Source organism: Amblyomma americanum, chromosome 6 (genome assembly GCF_052857255.1).
Source record: "Amblyomma americanum isolate KBUSLIRL-KWMA chromosome 6, ASM5285725v1, whole genome shotgun sequence".
NCBI lineage: Eukaryota > Metazoa > Arthropoda > Arachnida > Ixodida > Ixodidae > Amblyomma > Amblyomma americanum.
The window spans coordinates 61191645-61215162 of NC_135502.1; the positions used below are offsets into that span (position 1 = coordinate 61191645).

At 45.6% G+C, this 23518-nt stretch overlaps 1 protein-coding gene across 1 annotated transcript in view; it reads left to right on the top strand.

Annotated features, from left to right (window-relative positions):
- Nucleotides 1–23518, top strand: part of LOC144094744 (RYamide neuropeptides-like) — a 74422-nt gene that overhangs the window by 39718 nt on the left and 11186 nt on the right. The window contains exon 3 of the mRNA XM_077628654.1: nt 18423–18513. Coding sequence (XP_077484780.1) covers nt 18423–18513 — 91 coding nt within the window. The remainder of the gene's footprint in view (nt 1–18422; nt 18514–23518) is intronic.

The following is a 23518-nucleotide window of genomic DNA, read 5'->3' on the forward strand; positions in this document are numbered from 1 at the left end:
TTCGGGTTGTCTTGAAAATCAACGCAGTTTAAAAACATTTGACGTTACCACGTTTTGTCATTTTATATTTGAAAGGCAAAAAAAAAGTCAGCTTCATCTGAAAAGAAAAAGGCCTACACCACCCAATGAACAAGCAAAAACGACTTTAATAAGAAACATATATTTCAATGTGACGGGTGAAACATGTAGGGCACGTTTAAGACAGTGGGCAGCGCCCGGCAAAGTAAATAAACACTGCAGTTTCTCAGGTCGATGACTTGGGTAGTATTTTCTCGACCGTCGCATTTCAGTGAAGAGCAAATGCTAGAACTCAGAACTCCTGGGCGCCCGTTAAGTAGCTTCAGGGGGTCTTATTTTGTCAGGCGTCTTCCCTCGATTAACCTCCGGTTCATTCGCTTTATGTTTTGTCTTTTTTGTGTGTTTGTATTTCCAGAGCTTATGGGCTTAAAAAGCACTACCTGCCTGATCTCGCCGAATATCTTCACACTGAGATAATTAAGAAAATATGTTCTTCCACATTTGTTTTTTTAGCTACCTTTACAACCGCAGTGCGAAACTTACTGAATTTCCACGTAAGGGCAGGCAATAACATTTCTATTAAGCCTTAATCCACAAATATCTGCAATTCAGAAAGCATATTTTTATCTGTTCAACGCCTGTCTACACAGATGACAATATTTGTACCACAAGTTTGTCTGCATGACGGCTGAACCGCAAGAGAAAAGCGCTGAGGGTGTTACAGTTTAACGGGTGCGTTGCTTAATGAAACCGTTCCTATCATACGGTATAAGTAACAGGTACGAATCGCGCAGGTGCCAGCAATCCACGAGTTCCCACTGAAATTATATGAGTCCCCGACCAAGTTCCCGGCTACCTGAAGCTTTCAGTCTGAAAAAAAAAGTTTTTAAGGTTCTCTGGCCGCACGAAGAACACGTGGCAAATGGAGGTTGTCGGACGCTCCTTTGTGTACCACGGACAATCCGGTTCTCGAGCATTCGGCGGGACTGTAGGAGGCAACTCGTGTGATGATGTATACTAGACAAGCACAAAAGCGAGAAGCGCAGGAAGTAGATTGAGCTAGCCTTCTGCGGCGCCAATATGGCACCATCGTGACTGCACACGACATGGGTTTATTTTCTAATATAGTTTTTGCGCAACAAGGATTGAAAAATAGAGCCTCACTGATTCAGAAAATGTTGAGACTTAATAAGAAAGAATATTTTGTACTACTGTGTGGTTTGTTCAAAAAAGCACCACAGCAGCAAAATTAAGTTACAGTTTAATGGTGAAGTGGCCATGACGGTGCAAATTATGATCACGCGACTTAAGAAAGAGAGATACAGCCAGAATTCGTACGCGCTACTACTTCCATGGCCACTACAGTGAACTAGACCGCGTCTGTAAGATGAGTGTATAGGCTGTGTAACTCCTAACAGGTGTTGGTTACTTAAGGGCTCTATATTCCGTTTCATACATGAGGTGCAACGCTGTCAAAGCTAGCGCTCTTGTTTGCGCTGCCTCCATCCGCGATCAAAAAGTAGTGCATTCCTTGTGGTGAGCAAAACGTAGTGAATGCTTTGCCTGAAGCCTTACTACATGACACATTTGTGATGAGATTAGTTGAGAAGCTCTCATATTGCTGACGACACGCTGTCGCTTTCTAGTGCCCTAGAGCATTCGGCCACAGAACAAGCGCGGAGTAACACGCCTCCCTTTTTTTCCCGTGCGGACTACTTTCGTACGTTTCGCAGCATCGCACCTGATGTATGTAACGGAGTGTAGAAGATTCGTGTAAAAGCGCTATTGGAGGCGCGTACCACTTTGACTCAAAGAGGAAATAATAAAGCCTTTATTATCGTCATCGGTCACTCTCCAAAGATGAGCGGATGGAAAGGAACACGCGTACAACCTGGCCGAAACAGAATCAAAATGCGAGACATCAGCTATGGCTAACAGTATTTGTTACTCGCCCTAAAACATGATATTCTGCTCATGCAAGCCACTTCGTGGTGTCACTTACTTCGACGGCAACGTGTCACTTACTTTCGGCAACAAGATATATCAAGATGTATCAATCTTGGTTTTGATTCACGGAGGAAAACCGCGCTGCTTGTGGGTGCAAAAGGAACAAGCAAATGGAATCTGGGCCGAACGACAAAAACAAGACGAAGCGCAAACCAGCAGCTAATTTTACAAATTATTCTGGGAAGATTTAAATATGACAACTAAAAAAAAAACAAGGATAGGAGGAAGGGCAAGCAGAACACACACTAATAAACCCAAAAACGTCACCGCATGAGCGAGACTTACACGCCCTGGCGCGAAGACATGAAAATGGAAAAGAAATAAAAAAAAAGGAGAGACATATGCATATCATATTTCTTTCGCGCATTTGAAGCATTTCGTATACTTAGGGATATTGAAGGTGCAATGACGCATGTGTCTTCCGGGGCCATCATGAGCGATTGAGTGATTTCTTTCTTTTTCGTGCCCTGAGGCCCACAGTCACATGTTTTGTTTTGTTTTTTTGTCAAATAAAGGCGCACAAAGCCAAAGGTAACTTGAACAGTGTATAGTGCGATCACCTGACGGGCTTACTTGCTTGCAGGCATATCTAAATCCATGTAAACGTACACGGCGGTTACAGAAACGCAAATGATATCGCACATGAGCGACAAAAGAGAATGAAAAATTGTGAAAGTGCTCATGATGGCCTAAGAAGGTACGCACGTCAGTACACCTTCAATGCCACTAAGTACGGAAGAGTTCGAATGCTTGAAAGGAAGGATTTGAGATGAAAAGTTTTTTAATGCGTCATTTTTTCTTCGTTTTTCATATTTTTCCCGTCAGCGGGAGGAAGTCTCGCCCACGTGGTGAAGTTCTGGCTTGTGCTCTGCCCCGCATTTCTAACGGTTCGTTTTTTTCGTCCGCGATATTTAAATATCTGCAAAATATTGAACAGCTCCAGCGCTGGTTTTGATAACTGCATTACCAACTGGTCCAACAGGCCACTTTGTTAATGCACGTTTCGTCTTGTCTGTGCCGTTCATCTCAAATTTCGTGTACATTACCTCTCCCCCTATCCTCTCTCGCTGTCCCCCCAAATTCAGTTCATTTCTCCATTCTGCTTGCTATCCTTTATTTCCGCTGCCCCAATTCAGTATCGCTTCAGTATCGATGGAAGATGCCGGGGCTAGCAAAAATATTTTCCTTCCTTTTTATTATTATTTTAATAAAACCACTTACTAGTGCTACCCGTGCATTCAAGCGTTCAAGCAGTACGTTCCTCTACTGTGGAATAGATGGAAGGCCTCCACCGAAACACTAGTGGCGCTCTCGGGATTTCTTCCTGCAAACTTGGCTGCCCGACACCTTGAGCCCTGAGATACCACAGCGAGTCGGATAATGATGTGCGACAAGTACCTTGTTTCCCAGGGATGTGAGCATATTCGAAATTGTCCAATGGCGAATCGAATATAATTCTGTTCAATTCGCTAAACGAATCAAATAGTGCGCGTTCGAAATTAATTGAGACAAATAGAATCCGTTATGAAATTTTCGAAGAGTTTTCGACCACTGACAAGGCCCCACACCTACGACGCGCAGCATGCTCCAATGATCCGTCTCGGCAGGAGCAAGGGTTCAATAGCGCTACGCGGTGCATTCGTGCGGCGGCGTTCCTAATGCTCATGCACATGGCCTTCAAGATTTGGCGACGCGACACGGTTCAGTCAGGTTTAAAGAATCCTACCTTCATGTCCGATATTAGAAGCCATGGCTCAAACTTTCGTACCTATCATCAACTGATATTTTGCGCATGTTTGTTTGCTGCCGTCGTCATTACAAAAAAAAATATTAATTTTCGTTTTCGCATGACATCGTTTTGCGTGCCCCCTAGCGGAGATCAGTGTTGCGCCTTTCGACATTTACACCTCGTTTTCCACGACATATAACACCACCGCTAGCTGTTCGCTGTGTCGCCTGAATATTAGTTTTCTACTAATGTGCGCCCATGTAGCGAATATTCCTACAAAATATTCGATTCAGTTTTTAGTGTACAATTCGAATTCTATCCGGTTGGAAAGATAGTCTATTCGTTTTCAGTGAATCGGGTGAAGAGATGGAGCGGTGGCGTTTCCTAAATTAAGCAAATACATAAATGGCGACAAATGTCTCGGCGGCAAATTCTATCAATAAGGCTGTCACGCTTCATCAACATCATCGTCAGTCTAACTACGTTCAGTGCAGGACAAATGCCTCTCCTGCTTACCTTCCAATTAACCGTGTCCTGTGCCAGCTGCAGCCATCTGAACCCCGCAAACTTCTTAATCTCATACGCCCACCTGACTCGCAGTCGCCCCCTGCTACGTTTGCCTTCTCCAGTGATCCACTTTGTTATTTTAAGGTTCCATAGGTTATCTTCCCTCCACACTACATTACCTTTCCATTTCCATTTCTTCTTCTTTGTTTCAGCTTGGATGTCATTGACCTGCCTTTTTTCCCTCACCCACTCGGGCCGCTTCCGGTCTCTTAAAGTTACACCTGTCATTTTCCTTTTCATAGCTCGCTGCGTTGTCCTCAGACTAAGTTGAACCCTTTCCGTTAGCCCCCACGTTTCTGCTCCATAGGTGAGTACCGGTAAGATGCAGCTGTTAGATACTTGTCTCTTGGAGGATATTGGTAAGCTGCTATTCATGACCTGAGAGTAGATGCCAAATTCACTCCACCTTTTTCTTATTCTTCCAGCTATTTCAGTCCTGCTGGCTGTATGTGCGGTCACAATCTGCGCTACGTAGAAGTGCTCCCTTCCACTTGGAATGCTTCGCTGCCTATCGTAAACTGCTGTCCACTTCCTTGACAGTTGAATACTACTTTAGTTTTCTTCATACCTGTGGGGAATAAATGTGTAGGCGAGCGAAAAGGGTTCAAAGCAACGAGTTGTGGAAAGGAAAATGATAGGTATTACGTTAAGAGACAGAAAGTGGAAAGAGTGGGTGAAGGTAAAAACACGAGTTCATGACATCCTAGGAGAATTTTTTTTTAAAAATGGGCTTGAGCAGGGCATGTAATGCGAAGGCAAGGTAACCAATGGTCGCAAAGCGCAGCGGACTGGATACCAAGATTAGGCAAGCGTAGCAGAGGGCGGCAGAAAGTTAGGTGGGCGGATGAGAATAAGAAGTTTGTGGGGATAAGGTGGCCGCAGCTGGCACAGGACAGGATTAATTGGAGAGATATGGGAAAGGTCTTTGCCCTGCAGTGGTCGTAGTCATGCTGCTTCTGATGATGACGGTGATGGTTATGTTGACCTTTTGACCCAGCGTTCTTTTTTGCCTGTCTAGGTCCTCAATCATGCTCAGCAATTCGTCCCTTGAAGTAGGTAAAGAAGGAAATGCCATAAACAAATCGGATATTGCTAAGGTATTCTCTATTAACGTTCACCTCCGGCTCTTCCCAATCATATTCTCACCAGACAGCGTGGCCGTCGCTCTGTTCCTGGCAAAGCTCAGGGAAATCAGTTCAGGAGGTCCGAGCAGCATGCTTTATGGCAGTCGGTTGCGACCACACTAGCATCCGCCTCAGCCGCCGTGATAAATGTGGGGCCACAGACCCACCCTAATGCTTCCCAGAAAGTGCGCATAAAGGGAATTTAATAAATAACGTGTATAAACCAATAAATCCTAATGCCTCCTATAGACACGCCATGAATAATGGTAGATAGTTCGTGTCTCCTTACCTTATTCACCTCCTGATTGGGCTATGTATATTTTCTGGTACCTTCACATATGTCTCATCTACAGCCGGTTTGTCGATACAGGCATGACTGCTGATCTTTCGACTGAATCAGATGCTATCCCTAAATCTAGAAAGGCTTATATGGGGTACGGGGGTGGTTATATCCTGCGCCTTTATATATCATTTGGTTGGTGTTGTGAATATGGCCTACTGCCGCGTATCCTTTTCAGAAGTTAGCCTGGTTCTTTGATTTATTGATGTCTAAGGTTTTTTTCTAATTCTGTTAGCGATTATCGCAGCAAATAAATACCGTGTAAGCAAAGAACAGCAAGCTGATCGGTCCATACTGTAAAACACCGCTAAGGACATTATGTACTCAACGCCTTTATATCATTGCACATAGCGCCGGTCCTGTGCACTCTTTTTTCTAGCTTTTTTCATCTTTTGCGATGTTTGCCAACAAGAATCATTACCAACTCGCCCAAACAGCTGTACTGCTAAGTTTATCTGTCTGCAATTCTTCAAGTACTTGACATCCTATTTCTTATGAATTAAACTAATGTTGTCGTTCTTCCAAGCTTCCGGTACGCTTGAGGTAGTGAGGAATTGCATATCTAGAGTGGGAAGCCCTATAAATCAATACCTCCACCTTCCTTCAATAGATCTGCAGCTGCTTGATCCACATCTGCCTATTTTCTACTTTGCATTGCTTGTAAGTCTTCCTTTAATTCCTATTTCGTTACCCTCAGCACCGCTGTCTCTGCCATTAGCGCCGTGATTATATTGGCTGTATATAATTTCTCGGCTACTTTATATCTTGTGCATAGCGGCAATGCCCTTGCTGTCTTTGTATCTTTGTAAGTACACCTGATTTTCGCCCATGCCTGATCTCCATCTGACCGCTAGTCGGCTGAATTTGTTCTATTACGGCAGGGTATAAACTACGGTTACTATACGCACATTAGTTTCTGCGCTAAAATTCGAATAATAATCAATTACCTGAACTACGAGATAATGAGCGCTATATTATCGCATGCAATGAGGCACTGGTACTCTAGGCAGTACGGCATCAGCGAATGATAGCCCATCGCTCATCCGATCCACGAGGGTTGCTTACTGAGCGAATATGCTCGCCACATCTGAGCTCAGCCATGCCTGTTATTTTTCTCTATACTGTGCACCCAAATAGTTTTGGCAGCGGGGGTTGTGTGTCTAACTTAGTAAAAACAGCAGGTACCGCTGCAGCAAGGCCGTCTGTTTTTGGGACCGCAGTATTGCGCGTTGCGTCAGGTAAACCACTCACATGCCCCCTTATATATATTTGAGAGCGGCGACGAGCAAGTTAAAGAGCCGGCGTAATTAACTCACTGCAAGTGAGCGTTGAACCACTGGCGAGAAGCTTGTTTACAGATTTCTGTTATTTTTTGTTTCTACGTTGGTGCGCGCGTGTGCACTGAGCTTCCGTTACCATTAGAAACACGGATCGTGAATCTACGGCAGATGAACGGATTACGCGAGTGAACTCGATTACTTGGTCATCTGGTGCAGTGGTCTAGACGCAAAGATTTTCCCCGGAGGTCTGCAAATATTCCTTAAAGCGCGCAATCAGACGCAAAAAAAAAAAAACATGCCGTCGTTCAACTAAAATCAAACACGTATTCCCACCAGCCAGATTACGCCTAGAGCAAATCACTAAATGAGTGATGCGCATTGCGATGGTGCGTTTCTGCTGAAGGCGTCGGCCACACCCAGATTGTTATCGACACCGCAGTCACGTGATCGCGTTTTGCATTGATGAGAAGCCCTTTGTTCTTTTAGTCACATACGTCGCGCTCGTCTTGCCTGTATCACGGGCTCAGTACGGAAATCATGTTGGAATAAACCACGTGCCTTTTTTATTGTGTCTCTTCTTTACTTGACTAAGAGACAGCAAAAGGAAAACTTAACGTTCAGACAAATTATACGCGCAATCACGATAGAAAACCGCGATTTCGAAAAATTCAGATCCTCCTGCCAAGTTCACCGCCCTGCTAATGGACTACCCTTGCACGTTTGACTTAATTGTGAATATGAACTTCGTGTTACAATGGCAGGAGTCGCTTACCAGAGGTAATGTCAGGTAAACATATTAAGTCCGTAAGTTCGTAATAAAGAGCGCCGCCTCCTCATATTTTGATTCTGTCATGTCACGTCATTGTGACGTGAAATGATACGGAACACTCTGTGGTTTTACTACACAAGAATCAAAAGGAAACGCGTGTCAGCCGGCCAATTGAGGCTATTAACTGGAAGTATAAGGCAATGCGACCGCTGAGCAGAATGTTAAGATCGTGTGGTGACGCAGAGCACAGAACTGTGCTGGCGAGGAAGGGCCTCCAAGTGCGGCCCATACCTTGTTACACGAGGGTCCCGATGGAGTTTTTCAAAATGCGCAGAAATCTTTCAGCGTAAAGAGTTTTTGAATGATCATAATTTTTAATGAATGAATGAATGAATGAATGAATGAATGAATGAATCCAAAGTTCTGCTCTTCATTAGAGGTCTTGGTGAGCTCGGTATGTAAAGGTGTAAAGTCCCTAGTCCAGGATTCCTGTGGTTGCTGCGGTGTTAGAGACCCGGTCGATCAGTCTGAGCTGATCATTCAGCTGATCGCTAGACAGTTAACCGGCGATATAGGCTGCTTGCTACAGCATTTTTACAATGGAAGCACTAACTTTGACAGACGACACGGAGACGACGAAGCGAACGACGAAGCAGAACGAGCGCTCGATAAACTTGTGTCTCTCGCTCTCTCTCTTTCTTTTTAGTCGTTCTGTTCGTCTGTGTGTAGTTCTAACAAAGCTAGCGCTTCCATTGCAAGAAAAATTAAAAAACTAGACATCACTGCCTCCCGTGGCTTCGTTGTGGAGTTTGGTACGTGAAGAACTCCTGTTATCTGTTGGCAGCCGCATGTTATGTGACAGAGGGTTGGTCGATCCCCGCACCAAGAACGGGGGTGCCGATACCTGATGAGATGAATTTTATGTGAAATAAAGAGATTTGAAAATGCGCTGGTTTGAAATTGCCTCACCTGATCGATCGGTCCCTGCTAATTTTTGAGTGAGGTGTAGAGAAGCGTTGGCAGGCTCCTCGGAGACTCTCGAGGATTGCACCATACGTCTGTAAGGCCGGAGCGGATTCCCGTTCGCCGTCGGCTGCTGCCATAGCTCGCGTACACACCAATTTAGCAGCTGACAGCGAATTGGAATCCATTCCGGCATTATAATTTTTAATAATAATTACCCCGACATTCAGTGCCCCTGTGAGTTCTTGTCGGTGACCATCGTCTGATATCCTGAAAGCACGGTTTACGTTCATTTTTTTTCGGAGCATGAACGGCTGATTATTCACAGCATGATAATCTCTACCCGCAGATGCGTTTTTTTTTTACTGTAGAAAACAGTAAGAGTATTTTAGTTGACATTTCTTTCTGCCAGGAAATTATCACTCTGCAGCCAGATCCGGACTGTAGCATGTATGAGTCATTAGTATACCTGTATTGGAAGTATACGCGGAAGGATAGTCATGGTCCGATATGATATACTATATGATATGATACTGTCGCGTGGCGGCAAGTTTAAGGATGCCGCATGATGACAGATGGTTACGAGATAACTTAAATGCTGCTGGCTTAGTGCGAGCTCCGACCGTGCCATTGCCCTCTTCCTCGTCTTCCTAGTCCGCAGAAGGATGATGTGATATTGTCACATAGTGGTAACGTCAGTTCGGCAGTCAGGAAGGAAGCGAAAAGGGCTTCCTAAAGAAACTGTTTATTGGGCTGGCCTGAACTGAATGACTCGGCAGCGGCGACAGCAACAAGCGTGCTCGACGGTCATCGAACAGGTTCCCACCCGCTCTCAGACGCGCTCAATTTAAATCTTGTAAGGAACCTCAGAGATAAGGCACCAAGAGCAATTGCAACTATCTGGAACAATGTGGAAGCAGTTGCGTGTGGCCGTGAGCAATCGAGATAAGCGCGGTCGCATGTCGCGACACAAACAATGATGAAGAAAAGTGGCGGCGGCTTTGACCATGAACAAACAGCACAAAGATTAGCGGCAATATGATATGATATATGATATGATATGCTATGCTATGATATATGATAAGGTATGATATACGATATACAGCAATTTCGGAGCATTTTCGTGCAGCTTGCCGAAAACTTGCCTGGAGCATGCTTCTGTACACCGCCACTAAGCAGTAAGCGTTTCTTCCTTCGAAAGGAAATCTTCGACATGGCTTCTTCCGCAGAAAATAGACCGAATTTTTCCTCCCTGCTATTTAGAGCCATTTTACTTTTACTGGTGGAGCTACAAGGAAAACAACATTAACGTCGATAGGCATTTTTTATATGTAATTGGTGTCATCACAAGCAAGAGTGAGAAGCCCTCCTAATATTGCCTTCGCCGTGTGTAACCTGCATTTCTTCGCATCATTCGGCAGGGACGTGCCCCATCTCTTCGTTCAATGTGTGAGGTACCCCTAGGGACGACAGACAATTGCCGTATTTGAATATGCATATTCAAATACGGCAATTGTCTGTCGTCCCTAGGGGTACCTCTTGTACAAATTCTGGACACTTTGAACTATCAATCCTACAGCACCGATTCCGCACCCCCAAAGTTCACTGTTGTTTCAACAGGCTTTCTTTTTCCCCGTATCGACGATGTTCTCCTCATCCTAGTGCTGTAGCCGTGCGTCCGCTCAATCGTTGTCTTTCAATGAAGTTCTGCCGTATCTCAGTGCTTTAAACCACAAAGAAATCGTCCTGCACAAAAAAAACGTCTTTCAGGCTCACTTAAACCGCTTCTATTGCCCCAAAAAATCATCGCACGAAGGCGAAACGGCTCCGCTATCGCCCATGTATACAGAAAGTGAAACACTGAAACGTAACTTAAAATGTCTCAAGACTTTCGCAGAAACCCACGCTTCGTAACGAGGGCCACAATGACCGTCATCCCTGAAAACTTATTAGGCGCTGGTCCGCTTCTTGAATGCGTGGCGCATACGTGAAATACCTTGGCTATGTTGCACGTATGTCCTTAATTGAAGTCCTTGGTTCTTACTTCTTACTTAGATTCTTTATATTCACTCCTCCATCCCACGGCTACGCCCCTCTCCCCCCCACCACCGCCCCTCCCAGGCCTGGGCAGCCAATCGAAACCTTCTTCTGATTAATTTTCCCGCCTCTTTCTTTTCTCACTCAGTCTTCCACCGACTTATATGGAAGTCAAACCGTTGCTTTTCATAAGTCAATACCCGAAGCTGAGACTTCAGCCAGAAAAAATTGAACACAGGCTCATGAAGCGTTGTCATCTGCTTTGTTCTCTCAATTTTCAGTTATTGGTGTTTTCATTTCTTGCTTATCTTGTCCTCTTTTTATACTTTCCTCTAACTACTGCAAGCTACAACATTTTTGTACTGACACGGTCGACTGAATGATAGTATTTTCCTCGAAATTTGTTTTAGGAAAACTTGAGCTAAACATCGAAACCTCTTCCTTGCACCTGTCTCTCTTGTAAACATTTGTGAGTTCACTGCGCCTTCTTGAAAAAATTTTCTCAATTTTAATTTAAAAAGCCAGACGAAGACAACAAACGGTGCGCTGCCGGAATCGCGCATTATACAGCAGGAGCAACCGGACGCACCATTTGTCCGGATCAACCGTATACACTGTCGCCGGTCAGGTGGGGCAGTGCGCCGGCGTGACGCAAACCTTCATCGCCTCGGGCAGATTCATCTCGGGACCTGCTTAATTGCGCCGGACCCGACGATGTCTTAACGAGCACCGCCAAAAGGCGTCCCTCTGGTCACTGTCCCAGTCGCCCATTGCTTCCGCCGCCAGAACTGGCGACACGCAATTAGCTCGCCCGTAACAAACGCCATGACAGGATTGTCCGGTTTTCTGCATTTTTTTACTACTTTGCAATGAAGGATGTTGTGCCATTACGTCGGATGCGTGCGCATTTTTCTGGGCCTCGGTGCTATTTATATAAGGAGGCAGAAGGATAGCGAGCGGGTTCGCGGCGCAAATTGGAAACACGCACGCCCGCGAGCAAATCTGCGTCTCAAATTGTACTCTTGCACCAAACTAGTAAATATATTAACGGTTTTCTTGCTTCTGGCGAAGCTAGCTTTGTCGGCAACACCACGAGTATTGAGTACAGAGAGAAACATTTCGATAAGGCGCGAATGCGATTCAGCGCAGAATTGGGACTTCTGGCGGGCTAGTGGGAAAGTGCATTTTCACTCACGGATGTACAAAGGGGTCAAATTTCAAACCGAAATAGCAGCATTTCGATTGTGCTATACAGTGAGCACTCTGGACACCTGGTGCATTTCGTTGAGGAAATGACCCATGCTAAATACCCTTAGTCATATCTGTTACGCCCCTCTTCATTTAAAGTATCACGTCACTCCTTTAATCAGGCTATCGGGCCTAGACTTTTCGTTCAGCACTGACCCCACCATCCACGAGTTGCACGTTCACATTGGCTTGTCGCGTGAGAGAGAGTGCCAAGAACAGTGTTTCCGTGGCGAGAACAGCTATCCTGAGTCTCAGTGAATCAAGGGCTGTCGCTAATCAAGGGTTTGGTTTGGTTTATGAGGTCTGAACGTCTCAAAGCGACTCGGGCTATGAGGGACGCCGTAGTGAAGGGCTTCGGAAATTTCGACCACCTGGGGTTCTTTAACGTGCACTGACATCGCACAGTACACGCGCCTCTAGAATTTCGCCTCCATCGAAGTTCGACCGCCGCGGCAGGGATAGAACCCGCATCTTTAGGGTCAGCAGCCGAGCGCCATAACCACTGTCCCACCGCGGCGACGCTTATCTAGGGTTATGGGTGCATTCATATAAAGAGTGGGCCGCAAATAGCAAGAACCCTTGAGAGCGTAGTTGTGTGCTTTAGGCAGCGCCATCTACTGGCGCCTCGCTAAGTCAGCGTGACTGTAGGGCGTTACAGTCTCAAACACTTTAGCAGTCGGCCAGCAGAGGGAAGCTCAGAACCACGTGCCCACGCGTTCTCGCTAGATGTGATCACGTCTGTACGCCGCACTAGGCGTGTTGGACCCGGAGTACAAATGGCTGCGAAGGACGATGACATAGGTGTGTACGCTCTGTGCGAGACACATCGCAGGAACCTAGAAGATCTACCGTTTATTGGGGGCTACGTCTGGGAAGGGTGTAACATAACAACGGAGAAGAAGGGGGAGCATAGGTATGCTTATGCATGAAGGAAGAAATTGGGAAATTGGAAAAGAATAACATCAACCTGCAAAGAACATGTATGGGCATCAGGAACAACTGCCGGTAAAAGAACATGGTGAGCGGCAGTTTGTTTAGGGACAGGAGGCAAATGCAGGTAAGAAAACACGGATCTAGTTATGTGTGAATAACGATATTAAGCAGTTTAGAGATAGTGCCGATATTACTCTTTTGGAGGACATGAATGGCCGCATCTATAATGTGGATGGATACACAGGTTGTAACGGGAAGTAAATGTTTGACCTCTGTGAGCATCGCAACCTAGTTTTTGTAAAAGAGAAACTAAATGTAACGGACAAATCACGTGGAAATTCCGAAACAGGCAGACGACTACTGACCACTTCATAATGTCGCGGGGAATCTGCAGCAAGCTCTCAAAAAGTGGAATAGACGAAGAGGGAGAGTTCAGTCAGGGAATTGATCATAAACGTATTAGTCTGCAGGTAGCCCGTATCAAAAGAGAAATCCAGAAAAGACAAAAAGGGAATGCGAAATTAAACGACGAACAAAAAGCACTAATAACAGCAGGCGTTGAGGAAGCAACAAATAACGCACCCTGAAAAATTTGGGTCAAAATCATAAATTCTCATCAGTACAAAAATGAAGCAATTAAAAGTGGCAAACTGCTGGAAAAGAAAGACACAAGTATGCTAAACTGGGTGAGCTGGAGCATTTGCATTTTTCGAAACGTAGCGCAAAAAAAAAACGAGGACACAAAAGAATGCAGAGAAGCGCTCGTGTCGTGTCTCTGCCCCTCCCCCTTTTTTAAGCGATGTTTATTGCCTCAGCGCATAAAAGGGTGTGTAATTATGGTTTACGAGGATGATTAAATAAATGAAAAAAGGTTCGCTGACCTAATGAAGTCAAGGAGTGAACGATGATGTGGTCACTGCGTCCAAGCGGTGTACGAATCGGGACTGTTCGGCGAGAGACCCGCTGCCGCCAGGTGCCGAATTCTCGTCGGCTTCAGCGCCGGGCAAACCCACAGCAGGTGGTGAAAAATGGAAAAAAAAAGAGGAAGCCACGAAGCTGGTGGAATAAGGAACTTAATGAGGCCATCGAAAAACGACGGGTGGCATCAAGGAGCACAGAGAGGCAAAGAAGGCGCAGTTATCTCCCGAGGAACTAGACCAAAAATGGGAATGAGAATAGCAAAGTGGAAGTACAGGTCCTCGTACACGGCAAAATAAAGCAATCCGCTGATCGCTGGATGGTTGAAGTTCGCGATGCAACTAAAGGTGTGCCAAGAAAATTCTGGAACCGTATAAGCTGGCTGGCTAAAAAGAATCAAAGAAATCAGGAATGGATTCAAGATGCCGAGGGGAAAATGTTCAGAGGGAGGCGACGCTGTGAACTAAACTGTTTCAGTTTTAGCTGCGTAATTTAGGCGCGACGACAGGGTAATCTCCCCATATGAGGGAGCAACACAGGGCAGCGCAACAGTAAGGAGATTAGAACCGACCAATCTGAACTGAAGGAAGGCGGAAGCAAATATTCCTAAACGCACATCAGCATGGATAGATTAAATTCCAATCAAGCTGATTAAACAACTTGGTCCAAGAAGCAAGGAAACATTGTTAGTGGCTGCGCCGCCACCGTCACGTGCCACCGCCACGCTGAAGGCTTGAAATACTACCGTAATATAGCTATCGCTACAAAAGAAATTTAACCAAGAAGATGACACATATACTGTGTGTGGTAAATTTGTAGAAACAATCGAACATCTCATACTCGACTGCAGTGGCATCCATCCGGGTGTTGATGCAGGCACAGTCACGCTCCCTGAGGCCCTAGGGTTTAGAGATAACAATGGTGATGTGAATGAATCTCCGGTGGAAGTTAGCAAAGATCGATTGCAAGATTGGTGGCTCTAAACCCTAGAGGTGAAATAAGGTTAGAAATACAGGACTGGAAACGTATTTAAAGAAAATGACGGATTTTAAGTCCAATTTAGAACACAGTTAAATAAATATAAAGAAAAAAAGCCGAGCACAGTAGTAACTGCCACCATCCCGTTTCAGAGAGGACGCTCCTATTTTCCGTGCAACATCCATCCATTCGAGAGATTCACTCATTGATTATTATGATCTATAGGTGCTCCCATCGCATTTAGATCGCAGAAGCGGTTAGGCTGATGGCTGTATCGCAGAAAGTGGAGGTTTTCGGAAGCGTAAAGACGTATCGGAGCGATGCAAGTAGTTTAGAGAGCAGTTATCGCGCAGAATTTAATTCCTTAAGTAAAAACTCCGAATGAACACAAGGGACGCGATTCGAGAAGGTGACGGCACAAGCGCGGTTTCCCCTCTTGTTCCTCGTGTTCTGCTTCGCGCTTTTTAATTACAAATTAGGGATCTCCAACCGGTTCCACGGTCCGCTGTTTTGGGCCGAATATTAATGGCATATGAGGTGATCCCACGGCAAGACGCATGTGAGCTTTCCAAGAATTGGTCACAACCCGTCACTTTGGAAAAATTGTGGGGCGCAAAAAAAAAGCATTTTCAGCTGCGCTTTCTCGCCATTGGATTGTGTTAAGTATTACTAAGACGCACCTCTAACAGCGCCAGAGTATGTCTATAGTAAATTAACGTGTGGATTAATTTAAGAGTATGCAGGGTACTTCGGGGAATTAAGCTCTCTTAATGCTGTTTTGTATCCAAAAGCGCAGAAGAAGCGTCATTTTATCTCTTATTTATGTCGTTATACGCTTGAATCCAAACAATGTTGTTCATTTAATTAATGTAACCTAATTTAATTTAATATAATATAATTTAATGCACAAAAATTTCTTACGGATGTAAAGCACGAAGGCAGTATAGCATTAAAGAATCGCAGTGCATGGTGCACAGTCGGAGGTTGGTTTCAAAAACTTTCCAATCTAAGCAAAGTGTGTTGCTTCCCTTTCAGCTCCCTTCAAGATGCTACTGGCAGCTCATTATTCTAATGCGTCCTCGTCATTAGCAGAGCTTCCCAGCTATTTTTTCTTCTGGGGTCATGGTACCTTTCCGAGGACTTTATCAGCCTCCATAGTGTGCCACATAATACCACGACCGCGAGCCATTGTCAGCGCTAAGTAACAAGGGAGGATAGTGCGGCATCCATAAGTAATACGCATTAGTGAAAGAGTTGAATGCTAGACATCCACGGAGAAAACAGGGGCCCACTCTTTAAAAGCGCCATGCGATGAACCCAGCTACGGGGAGGCGTTGAGGCACTCTTGTAAGCGTAAAAGAATGCCAGTTGGTGCTATTCGATACAGCGTAATAGAACGCCCACATTAGAACTTTCATGCTGTGAATAGCGATTCCTAATAGCATGCAAACGATGTGAGTAGAAAGTCTTCCCTTCTGTCTTAACGGCGTGTCCGTCCTACGTACGTATGCGCCATAATTCGCGACCTTTGCACGAAGTGCTGAGAGCCTCTGGATCCGGAACACTTTGGAAGCGTTGCGTAAGAGGACACGAGCTTTTCTCTGCCCTTGACAAAGGCTTTCACATCATGCAGGACGAGCACACATAGATGGAGGCATGATGCAATAAAGTCTGCTTTGTATAAAGCCATCGATGTAAAATGTGAAATGATATCTGACCGAGCATTCTTCCTCCTTTAATTATCCTTTACTCATACGCCTTTAATTACAGATTAAGCTACAAGCACAATCATCGTTATCATTTATTAGCCCTTGAAGACCCCCTAGAGTGCTGATACATCAGCAGGATGAGAGGGCAGAATATTAGACAGCAGCACAAAAGACATGAAGGTAGTACGGTTCCAGTGCCGTAGGTAAGAGGCTTAAAAATGAAAAAAGAACATACACAGCCGTGACACTGCCGCAGCAAAACTCTACTATGGGACTTTTTTCTGTCTTTCTTCTTTCACTGCCACTTTTCTCCCCACCTTCACGGCGCAGTTGAGGTGTCCACTGAGAATTGACAAAGTTACTGCATCATTCATGTCCTCAAAACCAATTTTCAGCAACACAATAAAAAATAAAAAGACTAAGGAGATCGTGTCAAATATTCAAGTAAGCTATTAGTGATTGTCACACACAAAGTGAACAAGGGAGAGGGAAGCCTCAGGGTGCTTCCCAGCATTTCGACAAGAGGACTTGTCTTCGTGTCTAGGCAAACCGTTCATCATTGGCGGGGTTCAAATACGGTGAGGGGGATGAGGGCGTGAAGTAAAAAAGGTATTAGGATGGGGAGTGTAAATTTTTTCCACCTATAGTGGCAGCTAAAAAAGGATTAACCCGGAGGAATTTATAATAATAAGTGATTATGACGAACGAAAAACGCTGCTGCTTCACTCAGTATGGACACGCGGGTCGCGCCGTGAGATAAGAGCTGAAGGAGGGAGTGAAAATATAGAGAGGAAGTCGCTGTAGTGGAGGGCTACGCATCGATGTCGACACCTTGGGGCTTTAACTTGCACCGAAATCGCGCAGTACATGGGTCTCTAGCATTTCGCCTCCATCGAATTGCGGTCGCAGCCACCGGGATTCGATCCCATGACCTCGTGCTCAGTCGCCGAACGCTCTAACCGCCGTAGCAGAATGTTCGGGATTAATTTCATGGTTTTTGGTTTAGGGGGTTTAACGTCCCAAAGCGACTCAGGCTATGAGGGATGCCGTAGTGAAGGGCTCCGGAAATTTCGACCACCTGGGGTTCTTTTACGTGCACTGACATCGCACAGCACACGGGCCTCTAGAATTTCGCCTCCATCGAAATTCGAACGCCGCGGCCGGGATCGAACCCGCGTCTTTCGGGCCGGATTAATTTCAATCACCTGGGATTTTATAACATTTCAAATTATTTTGTCTCCATCGAGTTGAACACTAACCACTGAACTATCATAGTGGTTCCGGTATTTATAAGGACCGCCTTCTATGACAGTTCTGTTAGCTAGTTAATTCCATTCTTCAAGTGCCACCTATTGGTTCGACATGAAACTAACGTAGACACTGAGCTAAGTGGTGGTGCCACATTGGAATTAGGCAAACCAAGGCACAGGGGCAAATACAGTGAGCAGTGAGTGTCGGTTTTGTGCGCGAGTGTGCGCGTTCGTTTTTTGTCGTTGTCTTTGCATCCCTTTTTTGTTTTATTTAGCTGCCTATATATATAGCTTCCACTTCAATGACAGAATTTGTGACACAGAGAGGAAACTTTCTATCTGTCTTTTTCTGTGACCGAACAAGAGACTGGGTCATCCAGACTGTTGTCAGTGGCACGGCGCCCCGGTATAGGGCCTGCAGGGACCACACCTTATGTCGAATACTCTCGGGAGCCAAAAAAGTTCTTCAATCAGTAAAATTTTATTCTCTTCTCTCTCTCTCCCGACCCATCTCTCTCTCTGTGTGTCTCTTTCTCTCTTCGCCTTATTCAGGTGTGTCCAGAGACCTGACAGTGAACTTCTTCGGTGACTCGAGCATATCCTGCGCCTACACGGGGTTCGCGGACATCTACAGGTGTTCGAGGTGAGTCGCCTGTTTGCCTTTCTCCCATTTGACAGCGATAACACAAAGCGGCAGCCTGAAAGGCGCCCACGAAGATGAAACCGCGCCTGCTGGCATCTTTGCAAAACGTGATCCTACACGGCATCCGCCCGTCATGTCTCCCAGACTTAGCCCTCCTTGAGCTTCAGCATAAGCAGTAGATGATCGTTGGTCCTGTAGTAATCTTTATTTTTCTTCCTTTTTTTCTTGGCAGCTAAATGTGAAAGCTCATACATTGCTAAAGCTTCGCAATAACAGTTTAGGATAATGATATTGCCTTAACAATGACAAAGTAACGCGAGCAAGTGACGTATAACGCAGTACGAGACCATTCAGGAATCGTCTTCGCGTTAGACTTCTAAGCGGTGTGGCTCGGTATGTGATGTTTTAGGGCCACACAGCTGCACGTGGGCTGTAAGGGACCTCATAGTGAAAAGCTCTGGATTAATTCTGATCTCCTGCGGTTCTTTAACGCGCACTGGTATCGCACAGCGAATAGGTAGGTGTCTTACGTATTTCGCCTCCGTCGAAACTCGGCAGTCGCGGCCTGGCATATCTATACAGCATCCTTGCACTCAGTAGCCCAAATCTGTGACACTAAGGCACCGCAGCGGGTGGTCTTGCGATAGTGTGCTTTCTACAAGAACGGTAATGCTAAGACGCCAATGGCAAACGCAATGAGATTTGGATGAGGCGCTTAACATTTCGGGCATAGAAGAGCAAAGGGCTATATGGAGCAGCTAACACAATAAGGAGTCTACCGAATCTTTTATTTCGCCAAGATTAATCTTAAATTTAAAAGCTCAGAAGAAAACTGGCGTTATTTTTCGGTTCTGAAATCGATCTGGAGAAAAATCAAGCAAGCCATTTACGCGTTGTTAACGGAACTCCGTATTTTAGAACAGCAGCAGCTACGTGCAAATTTTTCGGTGTTACGCTGTTCCGAAAAGTGGAGAGCTGTATACAGTGGCATTTTCTGAATAGGGGTCTCGCTAGCGGCAGAGCACATAATGCTTGCTGTAGCACTGCGTAACATTGCTGCAACGTGTTGCTTAGTGTGCCTTACATGCAATGCTACAGCCTGAGCTAGTTACGGACAGCCGTTGTCGATGTAAATAATTTCATCTCTTCTCCCACCGTTTACATCACTAGCAGTCGCTTGTACCACGCAGCCGACGGAGCAGAACAAATACAACACAGGTTAATCAAATGCAAGCGGAGGCCACGCGTCGAAACAAGTTCTGACGGTGAACACTCGTTTTTCCTTTTTGTTCACCCTTCTATATATATGCCCCGCGGAATCGCGTCCGGGAAGACGGTAGACAACGATTCTTTGTGTTTTCCACTTCCCCTACGCAGGCCGCGCGTATCGAAGATAACCCTGTTGTGTATCCCCGCGAACGGGGCGGCCATAACTGGCAGGCTGCCCCCACGGGGGACAGCGTCAGCTGAAAGGCGGCACGCCCAGTGGCTTGAACACCGAACGCAGTGTGCCGACGGCAGGCGTATACAGACGCTTATGATGATTGAAGAGCAACACTCCCACCCCCCTGCTGCCACTTTTAGTAGGGGCATGGGCGCTGCCAATTTATCGGTTCAAGTTACTACGCCATGGCTGTAATTACCATGGGCGCAGAACAGACGACGCGGGTATTGCTCTCATTCTTCTCTCTCTGTTCAAAGCTGAAAGGTTGTAGAGGAGAGGAGGAAATGCATAGCAGTTGCCCTATGAGACTCATCTACACCTACAAGCATGTAATGCACCTGAAAACGAGTACTTTTTTACCTGAACTATTTTTTTAAACCTTCGTTAACAAGAAGCTATATAGTGGACTAAATAAATGTATCACCTTTAAATTTCGCACTCACTTCATCCGGATTTTTCCGGTGTACCATAGAAATCTTGTACTTTCAAATGAATGTTTCATCATCATCAGCAGCAGCAGCCTGACTACATCCACTGCAGGGCAAAGGCCTCTCCCATGTCTCTCCAAATAACCCTGTCCATTGCAAGCTACATACACCCTTTGCCTGCAAAACTTCTTAATCTCATCCGCCCACCTAACCTTCTGACGCTTGCCTTCTCTTGGAATCCACTCCGTTATGCTTAAGTACCAGCGGTTATCTTGCCTTCGCATTACATGCCCTGCCCAAGCCCATTTCTTCCTCTTGATGTCGACTAGGGTGTCATTAAGCCGCGAATGAATGCTTACAATCTGCTTATGGTTATTGATTTGTTTGTGCTTTGTGCTTTTTATGTCTCCTCCTGTATTTTCCTCCTGTGAGGCTGCAGTAACTGGAAGCAAGTAAAATTAATAAAAAATAACTTCATAAAAAGGCACAGCGAAACGTATGTGATAAAGTTTACTGTATCGTATGCGATACTCTATTTTCCGCTGTAGTAAAATTTGTTTCGGTTGCCAATTTTTCTGCAAGCAACCAAGAGCTATTTATGCACGTTTGGAGAGCACAGTAAAGTGAAGGCGATGCCTAAAATGGTGCGATAACAGATGATATGATATCTATAGAGAGTGCTCTATCCGCCTCACAACCTTTGGCAACAACAGCGAAGTGAGAGCGTCATTATCTCGACAGGAAAACAAAGACTCCGCTTGCTCTTGCACGTACTACGTACACCACTGGCTGTGGTCAGCTTAGACTAGCCATCCCAACAAGGCACATGACAGGAGGTTTCCATGAGAATAGACTCGTTACCGCGATCGTTAGTAAGGATTTAGTGTCGACTGGTGCTGCCGTCTGCTGTTTGCTCAGTATCTTGTGGAGTGCATGCCTCCTCCCATTCAGTAGATTCCGTGCAGTTCGATCAATTCTATGGAGTCGAAAAAAAACATTAAATCGCTGCACAACAGGCAGATGTATCTCATTGTCATTATCCTCACTATCACTCTCGCATTTAGGCGAGCAGATCACAGCATAAATGCATAGGGTGCGTGTGAGACAAATCAGTCAGTTTCGTCGTCAGCTCCACCGTTTTCAAAGGAGAGACTGCAGTTATCACGTATTCAAGCCAGTTAGTGACTAGTTTAGTGCGCCTGGACATAATATGGATAATTATTTGCATGTGCACTTGAATGGCGTGCGAAATAAAGCTACCCTGTTGCATTTTTCCAACTTATGATTTTAGCCACAAAAGAGGCTATGGCGGTGGTGATGGCGGTGATAGTGATTGTGTTTATGTAGAGGCGGGATTAACCTTACAGTATTCCGTCGGCGATCGCCTCGCCGCAGTTATTTAATTGAATGAATGTGACCCTATTAGTATTCCATAAGGTCAGTGTCCTCTGTCACTGTTCCCCGCTCATTTATGTGGCGGTCTTCCCCCGGCTTCAGCGTGCATTCATCCCAGGGAAAACATTTTTCGCTCAAGTCAGGCCCCGAACAGCTCGAGAGGCATTAAAAACACTTTGGCAGTTCTGTGAAGAGAGAAAGTCGGCTGATATTTATTAAATTTTATTCATTCTTCTATTCATTCTTCCCGTAAGTTCAATTTCGTGTCGACAGCATCGAATCAATTAACATCATTTTTTTTCTTTATTCTGTAAGTATTTTCCCTCATTAAACGACAATTGCCAGCCGAAAAAGGTATTATTTTGTCAGAACCTTTAGACATTGCTTTAGGCGAGGCTTTTCAACAAGTACGCAACTTCTCAAAACCATTCACGACTTCGCAGCAGCCATAGATGAGTGTTAGAAACAGGTGCGATTTTCGTAGATTTTCGCAAGGCATTTCATAAGGTCTCACATAACAAACTGCTGTACAAACTAGATTACATACTTCAAAATAACGAAATTATCCGCGTGGGAAACAGACTATTTGACCAATCTAACTTCATTTGTCCCTCTAAATTCGGCCCATTTAAATTAGGCATCTTCTCAACTTTTGGCGCGAGCTGACTTAAACAACACCAGGCAGAGTGAGAAGTTTCGTTCGGCAAATCAACCACAACCCAAGTGAGTGCACTCTGTACGTTCCAACATAGTATAAGTCCGAAGACAACCACGTAATCAGGATCACTCTGCTCTGTCCGTTTTCGTTTTCCTACAAAAGGCAAAAGTTGTCTACGTCACTGGAGTGTGTGTATGAGTAGTAAGTCCTAAAATTCGCACAGTTAATGCGCCTTAGCAGATGTCCGTATCCGCATCGACCCCGGTCCGAAATGCCGACTATGCTGTACGGAACACAGTGCGGTGCCGCGCGGACGCTGTGCAGAGCGTCCAAGCTCCACTAATGGTGCCGCTTCCGCGTGAAAGCAGCGCATCTCTTGTTGCCAGGCCTGCAGGCACGTGGCGCTACTACTGCGTGCTAATTGTGCTCTCGTTAGCCGGCAACTTTGCTCAGAGCAGCCAGGCCGCCGAAGCTGAGTGAGAGAGGGAACACGTACCGCTACGCCAGACCCGTGTGAGTGCGTCTGTGTGTCCGGCACGAAAAGTGGTTGCGTCAAGAGCACCGCATGGTTGTCTGGGTAGCGAGCGCAAACGTGCTAGTTCGTGTGTCGCGACGACCAACGTCTGTCACCGTGAGCCTGTTTTATTTATTTTTTGTAACCGCAGAATGCATCCGGGTCGTTGGCGAGGCTTGCAGGCGTGATCTGTGGTTCGCTATTACGACCGACACGGTGCGGTTTTCAAATAAACGAAAACAAATGTTGATGGCTCGCATTCGCAGTTAATACTTTGCACAATCACGTGGAATGCGTTCTGCTTTCGTTTTTCATTCAAACTTTTTTGTTTCCTTCCGCTCAGGTAAGCGTTACCTGCCTTTTTTCTCTGTTTCTTCCCTCATTTTTCTTTCCTAGAGCAAACAGGCGTAGTGCCTCATCTGGCTGCAGTGGCCAGCCCACCCTTTCTCCCTTTTCATTACATGGGGTATGTTGCGTTGTCAAGCCAATTAGTGATAATTACAATGCAGTCACGACGAGGTGTCGCCGAGCATAGCTGTCCGCGCATTGCCTCTCATATCGCATAC